Genomic DNA, 16,613 nt, shown 5'->3' with positions numbered 1-16,613 from the left:
CTATATGTCTATATATATCTATATCTATCGTGCCCCGCGAGGCACGATGGTTCAACAAAAGCTACTACGCCGAAGGTTTAGCTGCTAGCCGAGGCAATCTGAACTAGATGTGATAACTTTCATAAACCTTTGATTTAAAGTCTAAAAAAGCTGTAGTAAACTGATCACTAGTTTTCTAGAGTTTTAACTGTTAAAATTACCGGCTACACCACACAAACACTCAAATTGCCACATTTATATATATATATATATATATATATATATATATATATAAAACAGGGCTACTGTGCTATTAGAACCACAGCAGCCCGTGTGCTCCTAAGTTTCTAACTAGGTGAGAGAGAGAAGAGAAATTGGGTTTTTCAATTTCTCTTCTCTTTTAAATTCTTCCCAATTTCTCTTATCTCTCTTAGCCTATTAATGGGTGGTTAAGAACTTAGGAGAACAAAAGCTGCTGTGCTTCTAAAAGCACAAAAGCTATTGTGCTTCCTATTCTCTCTCTCTCTCTCTCTCTCTCTCTCTCTCTCTCTCTATATATATATATATATATATATATATATGTAAAGTTGAGCTGGGAAGCTCTTAGTAGTAAACAGTCTCCGTTGCCACCCATTTGTTTTTGATGGAGCCTCCAAATCGACGATCAGCACTATTAAACATGATCTATACTACTTGAAGCATCTAGAAACCAAATTTCATGCTTTTCCGATATTGTTCTTTTGTCCATCAAGTGGACACAAAAATGAACGGCTGAAAATGAATGTCCTTTAGAAAGTGATGATAGGAATCTTGCAATCAAAATCAACAGTATAGATCTTGTTTTAAATAGTTTAAAGAAATTTCTAACCAAAATTCAATTGATTTGGATATCTATACTCCGTTAAACGAGAAAATGCCTAATATTGACTGTAGTATCCCTGGTGTTTTGCAGCCGTGAGATTTCAGCATCTGAGGCTTGTCGACACGTTTGGAGAGTGTCGGGACAAGTCCGAGTCGTTTTGACGCGAAACAGACGCAAAACGGGCTCAGTGTGACGCGAGAGCAGGAATTTAACACTGAAATCTGCAAATTGCAGGTTGTCAGCATTGAGTACCGGTACCACACAGGAGAGTATCGGTACCCCAGTCTAATTTTCTGATTTCTGCTTTCGGGTTGCGAAGGTTGATGCGGGGTACCGGTACAGCATCGGCCTGGTACCGGTACTCCAGGGTAGGTGAGGGATCTTTTGGTCTTTTGATGCCTCGATTATTTCACCCTTATCTCCCACTGCCTATATAGGATAGAGGATCAGAGAGAGAGCTTTTGTTTGCTCTTCCCTCTCTCTCGATAGATTGAAGCCGTGCGCTTGGTGGACGTCGCGATTGGAGCTCGGATCGACTTCGACTTCGCGCCGGGAAGCCGTTTGAGCACGCAAGCGTCATAGTCGCATCGTTGGGAGGTCGGGCCAGCGCGTGGTTCCTCTCCTGTCGACCTCTTGCCGGAGTTAGATTAGCTTTCGAGGTGAGTTGAAGTTTACCGAATTCTTCGGATTTCCTCCTAAGCCTAGTTTGTTGTCAGTATGTATTTTTGGCTTCGTATATCATGTTTAGTAGCTCGATTCGTCGATTTGCATTGTTCTTAAATGAAATATGAATTGGAGCTTTAGTTTATTATACATGTTGGACTTGGAATTGACTTAAGAGAAAATTATACGTTCTACACTGTCATTTTCTTAAAACTACCAGATTTAGGTTTAGGAGCTGTAGTGTGTTTGTGTCGCCGCAGTTTGTAGCCGGTGGATACCCAGAATAGTATAGAATGAATTTACGCTCGTGCTGGGATGCCGAGTTTATTTTTATAGTAGTGTATAGACTGTTCTAGACTGTCGGGTGCCGTCGCAGTTGACGGTGGACCCAGATTTCTGTATTTTGCACCAGATTGTGCCGAGGGCACGAGAGTTATGGTTGTTAGACCAGTTAGACCCTTCTGCTTTGACTATAGCCTGTGAGAGCCTGATTGAGCTCGGCAAAGATATGCTTACGTACTCGGTTGGGTAGCGCCCACGAGTGCCACTTCGGAGTCGGGCTTTGTGCTTTTGCGTTGTTGTCGTTTTGTCCTTGCTGGACTCGCTCTCCACTGACGACCGAGCGTGGTAGTAGTTAGTGTTGCTTCAACAAGCGGGACGGGTGTGTTCACAGTCCCTAGTGAGATTGGGTCAGAAATTACATTTTTCTACAGATAGTTAGAGTTGGATCGTGATAGTATAGTGGCATATAGCTGTAGAATTGTTCCAGCTTTCTTTACTGTCCCTAAGCATACTTCTGTAGACTTAGTGGGTGAGCCGTTGAGGTCGGTAGCGGTACCCACTGAGGACTACTTTTTGCAGTAGTTCTCACACCCAGTTGTTGGCCTCTTTTTGCAGAGCCATCTTCTTTGGCTGCTGCTGTTGCTGATCCTGATCGTGGAAAGGAAGTTGCGAGCTAGATCCCTTCTAGTTTTGTTGCTGCTTTAGAGGAGTACCAGCTACAGGTAGTTTTGGATTTTTGGGTCATGTACATACTGATGTTTGATCCTCGCTGGAGCGAGTGATGTTGTATCTGGAGACTGTATGTATAGTGAACCCGATGTTTGTTTATATATGTTTACCGTTCTGTTAGCAGCCAAGGTTTAAAGTGCCGTGGCACGGGGGCGTGCTGTTACGTCCCTGGCACGGTACGGCACGGGCATGCTTGCGTGCCGACAAATATGCACGGCCTCCTACTGGCACACTTTGGCTCGGATTTATTTCAGCTTTTTTTATTCCAATAAACTCTTATAATGTTATTTTGAAAGATTTAAATAAATAATTATGAATATTTGCTATATATACCTTACTATACTTATCAATTAACATGCATGTAAGCTTTTTGTAAGTAAAATACAACTATACCTGATGGAGAATAAAAACTAAAATACAATAATGAAATTCACAAGTATAATAATTATTTAAATTTATCTCTTTACATAGAGATGACTGCTTAATTCCACATAGATTGTCGCGCTTGATCATATGGCATGTTGTCATCTGCAGATACAAGATTTATTTATCAATGTTGATACAAGTATTGCTGGTATTGTGAGAAAGTCATATATTCCCGATATATGTCATTGTATTGTCAAAGATAACCTGCATATACAGCTGGATCATGGATATAATGGACAACAGTCATCTGTGGCATATAGACTGAAATATCATAAGGATATGGATTGTATGGAATAGAAGAACCATAATGTGGATATGCATGAGTGGACGTAGATTCGCTGTATGAGCTTTCACTATGTAATGGGATGGATTGGGATTCACTTTGAGTGCCATAAATTGATGAATCATAATCAAATATCTCTCCATATAGGCCATGTCAATATGAGGGATGCGATGATATTGAAGTACTATCAAACTGTGTGTGGAAAGTATCATCCCTTCGTGGATGTCTAGTTGATATTGCCTCCAAACCTTCTCTCATCTTCCCATAATCTTGTTGTGCGGACCTCCTATCTTTTCGACGGGCATATACCACTCCGGATGTTTGACGTGGTCGAGACCCATGGTCAGCATCTTGAGTGGCATGTGTGAAGTTTTGCTCTTCAGTAAATATAAGGCCACGGCCACCCCCACTCTCCTGTTGTGTTGGTGGAATGAAGTCGCCGCCATCCTCACTGCTATTAGTGGTATAACATCACTACATTCATCTTTAGATTGTGGTAATCGAGAATCTGCTGGTGTCGATGTATCACTATCATCTTGTGGGAGTGCATCAGCTGCATCTAATGGATCCATCGATGTCATACTTTTTTTACTCTTACCACGTCGGACTGTCGTTGAAGACCTCTTTGCGGTATAAGACGTTTTCTCCTTCCCAGATTGACCCTGAGTATGACGTGAACGACCATATCCAGGTCCTTGCATAAGACGTTCGAATTCTGCATCAGAGTCATGTGCAGGATTTTGGGATTCTTCATCCAAAGCCGTTTGTTCTTGCACATTATCTTGAGACCTTCTTATGTTCTCGTCAGCCCATCTTTCAACATCACTAATTCTTGCTTCATCAGCAATTATTCTGAATGGTCGTGGTGGATCTCCAGGCTCATCGAGTAATGGGTCCTCTTAATTATCTCTATCTTGTAGCCAATAAAGTATGGAGTCTGATTCATCATTGATAAAACTTGCATCCAAGGGATCATAAGTTTTTAATTCCTTTTTCTTATCATGCTCTCCTTGCATGCATCTTAAACGGAGCCTCATATTATAGTAGACATAAACTAGCTTCTCTAATCGAGCGTACGCTAATCGGTTACGCACTTTGGTATGTATCAGTGCGAACGTGCTCCAGTTGCGTTCACATCCACTAGACGTTGTTGTTTGAGATAAGACACGCACATCAATCTTTTTTAAATGCTTTGCTGATCCACCATATTATAGCCACCTCCCAGCTGTACAATTAAAAGTTAAAAATATATCAAATAAGATTTATCGTCAGCTGTAAACTGTGCAAATTATGGAGTTACTTACTGGGATCGGTATTGTGTCTTCTGTTAATTGCACCCGCTTCACCAAAAGTTCCAGAGGATTCACGAAATATTTTTCCCTTTATTATGATAGAATAATAATCAGAAATCAGCATATTAACATCTAGCAAATTAATAATACATTGAAAAAATATTATACCTCACTTATGGCAAGAGCAGCATGTGTTGGATCCCTCTCCAATCTATTGATAACGTTTCGTAATGCCTTCAACAGTTCATCATCAAATCCAAGATTATAACGATGATAGTACGACGGATTAAGATAATAACCTATCATTAAGAAAGAAATCACTCTATTAACAATACAAGACTACTAATGAACAATCAATAATAAATAGCTTTGTTATAATTTATAACTTACTTGCTAGGTGTAGATCCCGGCTCATCTGAACGTCCCAACGTCTGTTAATAACTTTTATAAAAGATTGACACCGTGGCGAATTAATTTTTTTAATATTATCTTTAGCCATCCTCAGTTTATAATAGACATGTTCCATTTGAGGTATTTTTTCCTGATCCACTAAACGGAGAACCACATATAAAGGCTCCACAATATCAACAATCTCTTTCACATAATCCCAAAACTTGGCAGACAGAATTATTTGCTCAATCGATTTTCCATCAGCCGTGGAGGCATAACGAGATGTTTGCCAATCATCTGATGCAAACATGGACTTTAATCCATTTTTATTTTGAAGGATACTGTTTAGAGCAATAAAATTTGTGGCAAATCTTGTGATACCAGGACGTACTAGTTCTCGTCCTGTGAATTTCACCATTAAAGCTTGGACCCAAAGATGATTATACAATTACTTAGATACACGTTGTGCAGTATCCATAGTTTTTTTAACCCGATTTATCTCACTGAAGTCAGACTTCATTAGGTTGAAGCAATGCGCTGCACAAGGAGTCCAAAATAAATGCGGATGCCTTTGCATTAATAGTTTGCCAGCTTTTTTGAAATTTGCACCATTGTCTGATACAACTTGTACCACACATTTCTCACCAATCTCACCTAAAACTTGTTCCAATAATGCATATATATAATCAGCATCTTCAAAATCGACCGGTCGCATCGACTGATTTGTGGAAAACCACCCTGCCATTACAATAGATTAAAAAATTTATAATGCCCATTTTTGTCGGTCCTGTCCAACTATCACACATCAAGGTAACACCATACATCTCCCATTGTTGTTTGAAGGTTTTTACCCATACATGAATACCATTGACCTCCGTGTCAAGGTATTTGTCAGAAATCTCATATGGCATTGAGGGTTCAACTCCTGGACCCTCCTTTTGTATGGTAGCAATCATTGATCTATAATATGGAGTACTTGCTGCATGGGAAGGAATATGACTGAAGTGAAAAAATTTTGCTATTGCTCGACCAATTTTGCCTTTTTTATCTTTTTTTAGCATACTATCTATGTGCTGCTATTGAGCATCTGGGTCAGGAAATGCCATTGGGTCTATATCTATAATATTTGGATGTCTTCTGCTTTTTCCTTTTGGTCCTTTTTTAAATTTATCGAACATGCGGCTAACAGAACCACCTCGAGCTAAACCAGATGGTGCAGCGCCAGATCCAGACCCAGACCCAAATTCACCACCAGCATCAAACTGAGAGCGTCCAAATTGTGCTCTATGTCGTCGAACTTCATTTTGCTGCCATCTTTCTTGTGCAGATGCTTCCATCGCAGCTCTAATATCAGCATCTAATTCATTACCTATACCTTCATATGGGTCAGTAGGGGGATATTCACCCGCTGGTTTATCTAGTTCATCTCGATCGTCCCTTGCTTTCTTTTTTGCTATTTTTGAATATTCTAATTCAATTTTCATTGCATGTCTTATTTCCTGAGAGACTTTAGGGCATTTTGATACTTCAGAAAAACCTCCAGCGATATGTTTCTTTAGGCGAGTGACACCTCCGCCCATTCCGACCATATTATAGTAATTACACTTCCAATGAAATATATTTCTATCAATCATTTGTTCATGTTGCCAACCATAATCTTCTGTTCATTTAGGTGGCATTATGATCTATAATTACCGACATACAGAGTTACAGACAACTCAAATAAAATCTATTTTAGCAAAATAAAAAAAAGAACGACATGATGAAAAAAGAATCATATGTATCAAATTAGAACTTTTTTATTTTTATTTTTTTATTTAAAAAAATTAAAGTTTATAATAGATAAAATTATAGAAAATTTTACTTTTTTTTATAATTTTTTTCAAAATCTATATATTGTTTTGATTTTTAAGAAAAAAGGCATATAATAGTATAGCATCAAAATAGAATCGCAATTACATTCTAATTTTTTTCTTTTTTATTCTTTTAAAAAATATTTGATCAAATTTTAAAAAAATAATTTTGAAAAATTCTTTGAAAATCTGTTAGAAACTTAGAATGGATTAACTTTTTAAATTCTTTTATTTTTTTCTTTCTTTTATTCGAATTTTAATAATTTATAAAATATAATGTTAAAGAAATAGTTTCTAGATTTTAATATTTTTAAAATTTTTAATTATTTATATTATTTTTTAAAATTATTGCTATTATAATTTTTAAAAATACAAAGACATCCTTTTTTTCTTCTTTCGATTGTATACTACTCTTTCTTTTATAAGATACAAAAAATAATTTTTTAAATTAACTTACAATTTTATTCAAAATTTGTTAAAAATACTTATATATTAAGTTTTTTGAAGACTTATTAGATCATCAAAAATAGTAATAAATGAAATGACAAATTAATTAATAAAACTTAAGTATTAATTGATTTAATTTAGCTTTTGATTTTATCAATATTTTAAATCTTCTAATGCAAAACTAAAATTTAAGATTGATGTAACTCAAAGTTTGTTTACCTTGATTCGCCAAAAGTTTGCGTGGTGTGAAAAGTTTGATAACATAATTTTGAAAAAAAATAGATGTTTGGGTGGATCGAATATATCATAAAAATTAATCCTATATTTATAATAAAACAATTAAATTTATTTTTTTGACTTACCTAATAAGCAAATCTGCAATATGCAAGTCTTTGTCCTTTAAATAATTTTAGGAAGATATATCGGCACTGAGAAGAAAAAAAAGACAGAGTAGAGGAGAGGATACGCGAGAAAAGAGGGAGGAAGTTACCTAAGAAAGAAGAAGGGAAGTTGCCTTAGTAGACGAGGGGGGAGGGGAACATGACAGAAAAAAAAAAAAAGCATTCATCAAAGAAAACACCAAATGCAAAAAAAAAAAAAAAAAAAAACAAAGAGATCAGCATCAGAAAGAAAAATGAGAGGGGGGGGGGGGGGGTGATAATGAGAAAAAAAAGCATCCTGGCTTTGGTTACCAAAAGGCCAAACCCCCTCCAATAAAAAGAAACCCAAAAGCATCTTACAGTGCAAAAGTAAACAACAATTGCAAAAAGACAACAAAAAAAACAAAAAGCAAAAAAAAAAAAAGCTTTGTGCGGACGGCACAGTGCGCCGGCACCCTCACGTTGCCGCTTTGTCTCGTGTGGCACGCGCGGGGTGCCGCGGCACAACAGGGGGGGTCCGAGACCCCCACTGTATCGTGCTCCCTTTCCTTGGGGGCACGGTACGTGCCGAACCGGCACAGTGCGGCAACGATCGAGACTTTAAACCTTGTTAGCAGCTCTATACTACTGGTTGTAGTTTTATATGATTATAGGTACAGGTACAGCTATCGCTTCGTATATAGGAGGAATTCTTTGTGTATAGGGCGGATTTGTCGGCGGTGCCGGGGAAACAAGTAAATCCGCGAGCTTGACATTGACCATTAATTAATAAATTTGAAACCTGTTGATCGTTAGGTTCAATAACGTCGAAAAGATTTGAAAATTTGTTTTTAAATACTTCAAGTGGTAAGATCATTTTTACGAGTGTCGATCTTGATTTGGAGCTTCATCATGAAAAATAAATGGGTAGCAACGAAGACTGTTTTGCAACTGATGCATTCTAGCTCAACTCTGTATATGTAATATATATAGAGCAGGATGCTGTTGCTCCTCCTGAGCCGTTTTCGATGATGGAATTTCTGAATCGACAATCGGCTCCGTTAGACTTGATCTAGCGTATTTGAAGTTTCTAGAAAAATAATTTTTGCAATTTTTTGATATAGTTTACCTAGTGATCGAAAGGATTCAAATTAATAATTTTCAACGGCTGAATATAAAAATCTTATAAAAAGTGGTGATATAGCACTAAAATTTTCGATCAGAAATATTGATCTTGGTTGTAGATAGTATAAGAAATTTTGTATCAAAAATTTCATCTGATTTGAATACTTCTTACACCGTGTAAACTTGAAAACGGCATATATCAAACCATTAAAATTATTGATTTTAAACCCTTTCGATCACTAGGTACATGACTATTAAAAATTCGCAAAAATTATTTTTATAAACTTCAAATACGCTAGATCAAGTTTAACGGAAACAGATCGTCGATTTAAAATTCCATCATCGAAAATGGCTCAGGAGCACTCCGTTGCTCCTGTGGATTACCAGCCAGTCTACTCCTCCTCTCTCTCCTTCCTCCTCATCTCTCTCTCTCTAGTAATATTATATATTATTTATAATATTATGGTTTTTATACTATATATATATATATCTGTGTATATATGTATAAAATTATATTACATTATATTATATTATATTATATTATATATATAATATAGGGTTATTTCATACAGGTCCTTACAAATATAATGAATTACAAATATATCCCTACAAAGTTCAACTTTCATATGTTGTCCCTGCAAGAGTTCTAAAGTTTTCAAATGTCCATGCCATTAGAATCCGTTAGAAAATTTTAGTTAATCAGAGGTTAAATACTTAACCCTGATTAGTTTATGAGATAACTTGACATTTTTGCCCCTCTTATATTATACTATTATGGCTTTTGGAGGGGCATATTTGTGATGGCAAAATCGACATTTCACTTAAAATATAAACAGTTCTATAATGGTAACAAATCAGAGAGATATATTTGAAAATATTAGAGGTTTTGTAGGGATAACATATGAAAGTTGAACTTTGTAGGGATATATTTGCAATTTACTATGTTTGCATGGGCCTGTATGCATCTAACCCTAATATTATATATGGAGTTCGCCTTGTATCTTTTTAGAAGCATGGTGGCCGTCGTGATATTAAGTTGTTTCCGATGTTGGAACTTCTGAATCGACGATCGGCTCTGTTAGAATTGATCTAGAGTATTTGACGTATTTAGAAAATAAATTTTGCCATTTTTCGATATTATTTACTTAGTGATCGAAATGGCTCAAAATCAACGGTTGAAAATAAAAATCTCATAAAAAGTGATGATATTGCACAAAAATTTAGATAAAAAATAGTGATTTTGTTTTATATAGTATAAAGAATTTTGTAGCAAAATTTCATGTGATTTGAATATTTTTGCACCGTTAAACTTGCAACGGTTCACTATGACCATTAAATTGTTGATTTTGGGCTACTTCGATCACTAGGTAAATTGCGAATTTATTTTCCATGTACTTCAAATACTCTTGATCAAGTCTAATTGAGCCGATAGTCGATTTGGAAGTCCCAGCACACAGAGGCCACCGTGCTTCTTAAAGCAAGCAAGCCTAGCTCTATATATATGTATGTATATATTTATATATGGGGGAGAAAGAGAGGCGCTGCATGGAGTAGAGGGGCTCGGTGCATGGAAGTCCACGTCTAATTGTAGACCGCATTGTAAAAAAGGCAAGATAGACTCATGCGTCACTGTAAGAAGGGCAAAAGAGCATACCCTCTTGAGTTGTATTAACGAATATATTTGAGTTGTATTAACGAATATATATAGTACAAGAGATTGTCTTACTATAGTAACAATAACTACTATAGTAATAGTATAACTAGGATTACATACTAAATAATCCTACTCTATAGAAGGCAATAATACACAGTATCCTAATATAGATAAAATATATCGTAATATCCCCCCGCAAGCTAACATCCGGTGGTCGGATATGAAGATTGAGCCGCAATATCGAAAACCGAGAGGATGACAGGGGCTTGGTGAAAATATCGGCAAGTTGCTTGTCAGAAGGAATATGAATTAAGGTCAAATCACCAGATTGAACCTTTTCCCGCAAGAACTGATGGTCAAGTTTAATGTGCTTTGTGCGAGCATGGAGAACAGGATTGGCCGCAAGGTAGGTGGTGCTGAGATTATCGCAATAAATACTGATAGAGAGCGCCATAAGAAAACACGAAGGTCACGAAGGAGACGACGAATCCAGACTGTCTCAGCAAGTGTGTAGGCTACAGCACGATACTCTGCTTCAGAACTAGAACGAGAAATGGTGGGTTGTTTCTTAGCGGACCAGGAGATAAGATTTGGCCCCAGAAAAATACAATATCTAGAAGTAGAGCGACGTGTATCCGGGGAACCAGCCCAATCAGCATCAGCGAAGGCCACAAAAGAAGGATTGTTGCAGTGAGAGATAGGAAGGCCATAAAACAGCGTCCCCCAAATATAACGCAGAATACGCTTGACCGCTTGCATGTGCGGTTCACGAGGTGCATGGAGATACTGGGCAACAGAGTTGACGGCATATGAGATGTCCGGTCTGGTGAAAGTGAGATATTGGAGAGCACCAACTATCTGACGATAAGAGTATGGATCCTCAAGAAGATGCCCCTCATGGGAAGAGAGAGGAGATGTTGGCGAAAGAGGAGTAGAAACGGGCTTACTGTCAAGAAAACTATGTCGCTGAAGCAGTTGATGCGCATATTTTTGTTGAGATAGATGAAGACCAGAGGGGGAGCGATAAACCTCAATACCCAAAAAATAATGCAGCTGTCCGAGATCCTTCATGGCAAATTCGCGTTGTAAAGTGACGATAAGAGCATCGAGAAGAGATGAGGAATTGCCGGTGACAATAATATCATCAACATACAAAAGGAGAAAAAGAGTGCCAGAAGAGGAATGACAAACAAACATCGAGGGATCAGCAGTGCTGCCAACAAAACCAATCTCAGAAAGAAAGGAAGTGAAGTGCTGAAACCAATCCCGAGGAGCTTTGCGTAGACGGCAAACGTGACTAGGAAGTGAAGGATGCACAAAGCCAGGTGGTTGTTTCATATAAACCTCCTCAGAGAGAGTGCCATGAAGAAAGACATTCTTCACATCAAGTTGTCGGAGAGACCATCCAGAGGAGAGAGCGACCGAAATAACAGTACGAATAGTGGTCGACTTGACAACCGGAGAAAAAGTCTCATCAAAATCAATGCCTTGTTGTTGTTTGTAACCCTGAGCCACTAGTCGAGCTTTAAGACGCTCAAGAGAGTCATCCGCCTTTTGTTTGACTTTGTAGACCCATTTACAGCCAATAAGATTGACAGAAGGAGGAGCAGGAGCAAGCTCTCAAGTATCATTGATGAGTAATGCATGAAATTCTTCAGCCATGGCAACGCACCAACCTGCATCCTGAAAAGCTTCATGAAAAGTGGTAGGCTCAGTAGGAAGAGTAGTATGTGTAGAAGCTAGGAAGGAGGTAGACCCGGCAAAATTCTTAGTCATAGATCGAGTAAGCATAGATTGTGTTTGGATTGGTAAAGAAGGCTCAATAGGCTGAGGTGAAGGTGGCCTGTCAGATGTGGAAGGCGTCAACTCAACAGGAGAAGGTGATGCTGTAGCAGCAGTAGGTCGGAGGGTGTGTCGTCTGGTATGGACTCGGAGTTCAGGTGGACCAACAACAGTGGCAGCATGTTCATCACTAACCTGTGTGGCATCATGATTCAAGGTGGAAGGAAAAGTCGATACAGTCCCAGACGGTGAAACAGATACATTTGAACCAATGTCTGTAGAAGGGCGTGTGAAGGAAAAACCAGAGATAGCATCAATAGAGGAAGGACTTTCGCCCAATAACGGAGGATTAGAAAGAAAATGTTGAAACATTTGAAAATTTAAGTTAGTAGGGGAAGGTGAGGAAAAAAATTTAGACAGACAAGAGTAAGGAAAAACAGTTTCAACAAAAGTAACATGGCGAGAAATAAAAACTTTACCAGTGCTCGGATAGAGGCAGCGAAAGCCTTTATGTTTGTCAGAAAGGCCCAAGAAAACACAAGGAAGTGATCGGGGAGAGAGCTTGTGATCTGCAATGTCCTGAACATTGGGATAACACAAACATCCAAAGACTCTGATAAGTTGCAAGTCAAGAGAAGCACAACCATGGAGAATGTCATATGGTGACCGCCCATTTAAAACAGTAAGAGACGGGAATCGATTTATAAGAAAAGCAGCAGTTTGAATTGCCTCAGCTCAAAAACGAGGAGGCAAGCCAGCTTGAAACAATAGACTTCTAATAATGTTAGATAAATGCCTATGTTTTCTCTCAGCAAGGCCATTTTGTTGAGAAGTGTAAGGACAAGAAAATCGGTGAATAATTCTATATTGTGAGCAAAAACTAGAAAACTTATCATTTACAAATTCCGTACCAATGTCAGATTGAAAAATTTTTATTGAACTGTGAAATATATTTTCAACTATCTTCTTGAACTCGAGAAAGTTGTCAAAAACTTTATGTTTAAATTTTAAAAGATAAAGCCAGGAAAATCTAGAATAATCGTCGATAAAAATAACATAATATTTGTATCCAGAAACCGAGGGCACAGGTGATTGCCAAACATCAGAATGAACAATATGAAAAGGAAAAGCAGATTGAGATTCCGAATCATGAAATGAGAGTTTAACATGTTTTCCCATATTACAAGCATTGCAGACAGATAATTTCAGTGCAAAATCAGAAACAATTTTATTGCTTTTAATAAATGTAGAAAGAACAGGAAAACTAGGATGGCCTAACCGTCTATGCCAGACATCTCCACTAAACCTAGATGCAACAAGAGCTAGTTGTTGCTAATTCCCTACACTTGCAAGTTTAGAAGAAATTAGATAAAGTGATGTTCCCGAGCTAGGACATCGAAGAAGCTCCTTCCCTATTTCCTTGTCCTTCACAGAAAAACCAGTAGAGTCAAATTGAAAAAGAGAATTATTATTTTGATAGAATTTACGCACTCAAAGTAAATTTCTCTTAATAGCAGGAACAACAAAAACATTTTTAAGAGCAAAAGAGTTAGAAGATGTATTCAATTGAGTTTCACCTGTCTGAGTAATATCAAGTAAATTTCCATTACCAACAAGAATTTTTTCATACCCACTATAAGGTTTAGAAGATGAGAGAATACCAGAGTTTGCGGTCATATGATTTGATGCTCCGGTATCCGGATACCAGACTTCCTCACCGGGTTCGTGAAGGTTCATAGCAGCAAAGGTCTGAGGAACTTCATCAGCAGCGAAAGAATGATTGAAGCGTTGTCTGCACTGAAGAGCAGAATGATTGAACTTTCCACATATCTGACATTGTATGCCAGACTTCGGAATATACGGTTGTTGATTTGGAATGTGAGATTGTTGAGGATAATTGGGTTGAGACTGTGGGTAGATTCCAGGAGATCCACGACCAGAGTAGTGTCTACCATGCTGTCCTCGGCCTCCACGATATCTACCTCCACGGCCTCCATGATTACCACGTCCACGATTGGCATAAAGAGCTTCACCGTCAATAGTGGGAATAGTAGAGGACGTAGTCACACTAGTACGACGCTGGACTTCTGTTTCTTCTTGCATCAAGAGTGGACGAAGTTGTTCAAAAGTTGGCTTATTTCTGTGTGTGTTTAGAGCACTAACAAAATCTCGATATTCCTCTGGTAGCCCTAGAAGAACAGTCATGACCAAATTATAGCCTGACTCGATTTCACCAATCGCCTGAAGAGCATTACCAATCGTCTTGATCTTTTGCATGTAATCACTTTTGCTCATTGACTTGATGCTCCGCAATTCAGACTTTAGAGAAAAAGCCGTGGAAGCAGTCTTATCAAGAAAATATGCCTCAATAATTCTCCAAGTATCATATGTAGTTTTAGGTGAGCTAGAAACAACCATATGTAATATGCTAAGAGATAAAGTGGCATTAATCCATGAAAGTATAGTAGTATCGTCTTTTTCCAACTTACATATTCAGGATTTATAACCACCTTCTTATCAGCAGTATCGATAGTCTGAGAAGGCACAACACTAGTTCTGTCCACATGTGTTGTAACACCAAAACTTTCTAGAACATTAAGAAAGACTTGTTTCCACACAAGATATGTGGAATTGGTGAGTTCTAGTGGTATGAGAGTTTTGATGTTAACAATTGGCAAATTTGAGGTAGAAGAAGACATGTTTACCACCTTAAGAGAATGATCCACCACTAGATAAGAAAGAAAGATAAATCGGAATGTAGCGGATGAGAATAAAAAAGAACCTGATTTCTACCACACGAGAGAGGAACCACTTATTACCAAATAAGATCGACCGCACCAAGGAAAGAACCGAGCGATACGAGCAACCAACAGTACGATAGTCCTAGCGGCACCAGAGGAGCAAAGAGGAACCATAAAAAGGCTGAAAATACTGTAGCAGAGGCTCTGTAGCACTACCGGTACTGTAGTGATGATACTATAGCAGCACTGTAGCGATAGTACTGTAGCAGTACCAGGGAGATAGAAAACCAAAAGAAAAGACACCTATGGAAAAAGGTGAGACTTATGGTGGATGATGGCTATGGATCGATATCCCCACATTAGGGTTCCTGCTTTGATACCATGTAAGAAGGGCAAAAGAGCATACCTTCTTGAGTTGTATTAATGAATATATATAGTACAAGAGATTGTCTTACTATAGTAACAATGACTACTATAGTAAGAGTATAACTAGGATTACATACTATATAATCCTATTCTATAGAAGGCAATAATACACAGTATCCTAATATAGATAAAATATATCGTAATAGTCACAATAAGGCGCTTTTTCGTGCAGCCCTTTTCATTTTCCGCTCGTTTTGAGTGAGTGGAAAATGAAAAGGGTAGTTTTCACTGTCTCTATAAGATAATTTTACAGGTAAAATGGTTTTATGTAGAAACAAACTGATGGAAAATTATTTTTAGAACAAAAATAGTTTTCAGACTATTTTTACTAGGGTCCAAACACACCCTTAGCTTTAAATATGTTATTATGTTGTGTTATGTACATCGTATTTATGATGAGCATGGCATTTAAAAATTGACGCCAAACATCACAACAGCCAAGGATTTAAGTGCCGTGGCACGGGGTCGTGCCGGAAACTTGCCGGCACGGTACGGCACGGTGCATGCCGAGCCGTGCCGATGCGTGCCGGTCAAAAAAATTCTTGTGTGCCGACACATAATAAAATGAAATATTTATTTTCTTTAGCAACAAAATATTCTAACTATTTATTATGTCTTTTTATCACATCTTTGAACTTTATGAAGGAAATTACTTACTAATTTAAAAAATAGAGGGTTTTGAGTTGTGCTATCGGTATGGGGTCTGTATCGTGTCGGTATCTTGTTGGCACGGTACGGCACGGTGGATACGGCCCTTGTCGATGGGCACTTAAAACCTTGCATCACACAGTATTCATATGTGGGCATCTATGCAGTTTAGCTACTGAAAGTATTAAAAATGTATACCATTATGTTAAAATCGGGAAAACATAGATACAACAAAAATTAGCTAAAATCGCATGATGATAATTTATTACTTAAGCAGTCATTCACAATACTTAGTCATCCAAGAAATCAACATAATTATCTAGGAAAATAATATATACCAATTATGAAATTATGCACTAACATTTAGAGGCTGTTTGGTTGCATGTAGTTGCAACTGCACTGTAGTTGTAACTACATGCAGATCCAACTGCGGTGTTTTGTTCGATGCATTTGAATCCAACTGCTGTCGTTAGAACTACATGAAAAGGCCCAACTGTAGTAGTTGCAACTATGCCTAAATTGGCAGTAGGTCAAACTGCAGCAGTTGAAGTGAGTAATTTTAAACAAAAAGTAGGCTTACCTCCTTAAATACTTTTTAAACAGAAAATTTTTTCTTTTTTATATTGGAGGTAATCTCGCCACCACATTTATAAAGTAATAAAATTTTAAAAA

General features: G+C 37.7%; 2 protein-coding genes across 7 annotated transcripts in view; one reads left to right on the top strand and one right to left on the bottom strand.

Annotated features, from left to right (window-relative positions):
• LOC109723720 (alpha-N-acetylglucosaminidase) overlaps positions 1-16,613 on the top strand; it is a 70,155-nt gene that overhangs the window by 39,014 nt on the left and 14,528 nt on the right. The gene's annotated exons all lie outside the window — the stretch shown is intronic.
• Positions 10,551-15,357, bottom strand: LOC109723721 (uncharacterized mitochondrial protein AtMg00810-like). Of its 3 annotated transcripts, none has more exons than XM_020252189.1 (3): positions 14,909-15,357; positions 13,788-14,834; positions 10,551-13,551 (listed from the first exon to the last, which is right to left on the bottom strand). In XM_020252189.1, exon 3 carries the CDS (start codon positions 11,680-11,682, stop codon positions 10,660-10,662), a length of 1,023 nt encoding a protein of 340 aa, XP_020107778.1. In that variant the 5' UTR covers positions 11,683-13,551; positions 13,788-14,834; positions 14,909-15,357; the 3' UTR covers positions 10,551-10,659. The 3 variants fall into 3 exon arrangements, with proteins under 3 accessions (XP_020107778.1, XP_020107780.1, XP_020107779.1); XM_020252191.1 differs by having other exon boundaries at positions 13,235-13,551; positions 14,909-15,344; XM_020252190.1 differs by lacking the exon at positions 10,551-13,551 and having other exon boundaries at positions 13,603-14,834; positions 14,909-15,351.

Source organism: Ananas comosus, linkage group 18, assembly GCF_001540865.1.
Source record: "Ananas comosus cultivar F153 linkage group 18, ASM154086v1, whole genome shotgun sequence".
Taxonomy (NCBI): Eukaryota; Viridiplantae; Streptophyta; class Magnoliopsida; order Poales; family Bromeliaceae; genus Ananas; species Ananas comosus.
Note: the sequence above shows the minus strand (reverse complement) of the source record. Positions and strands in the feature narration are given on the sequence as shown.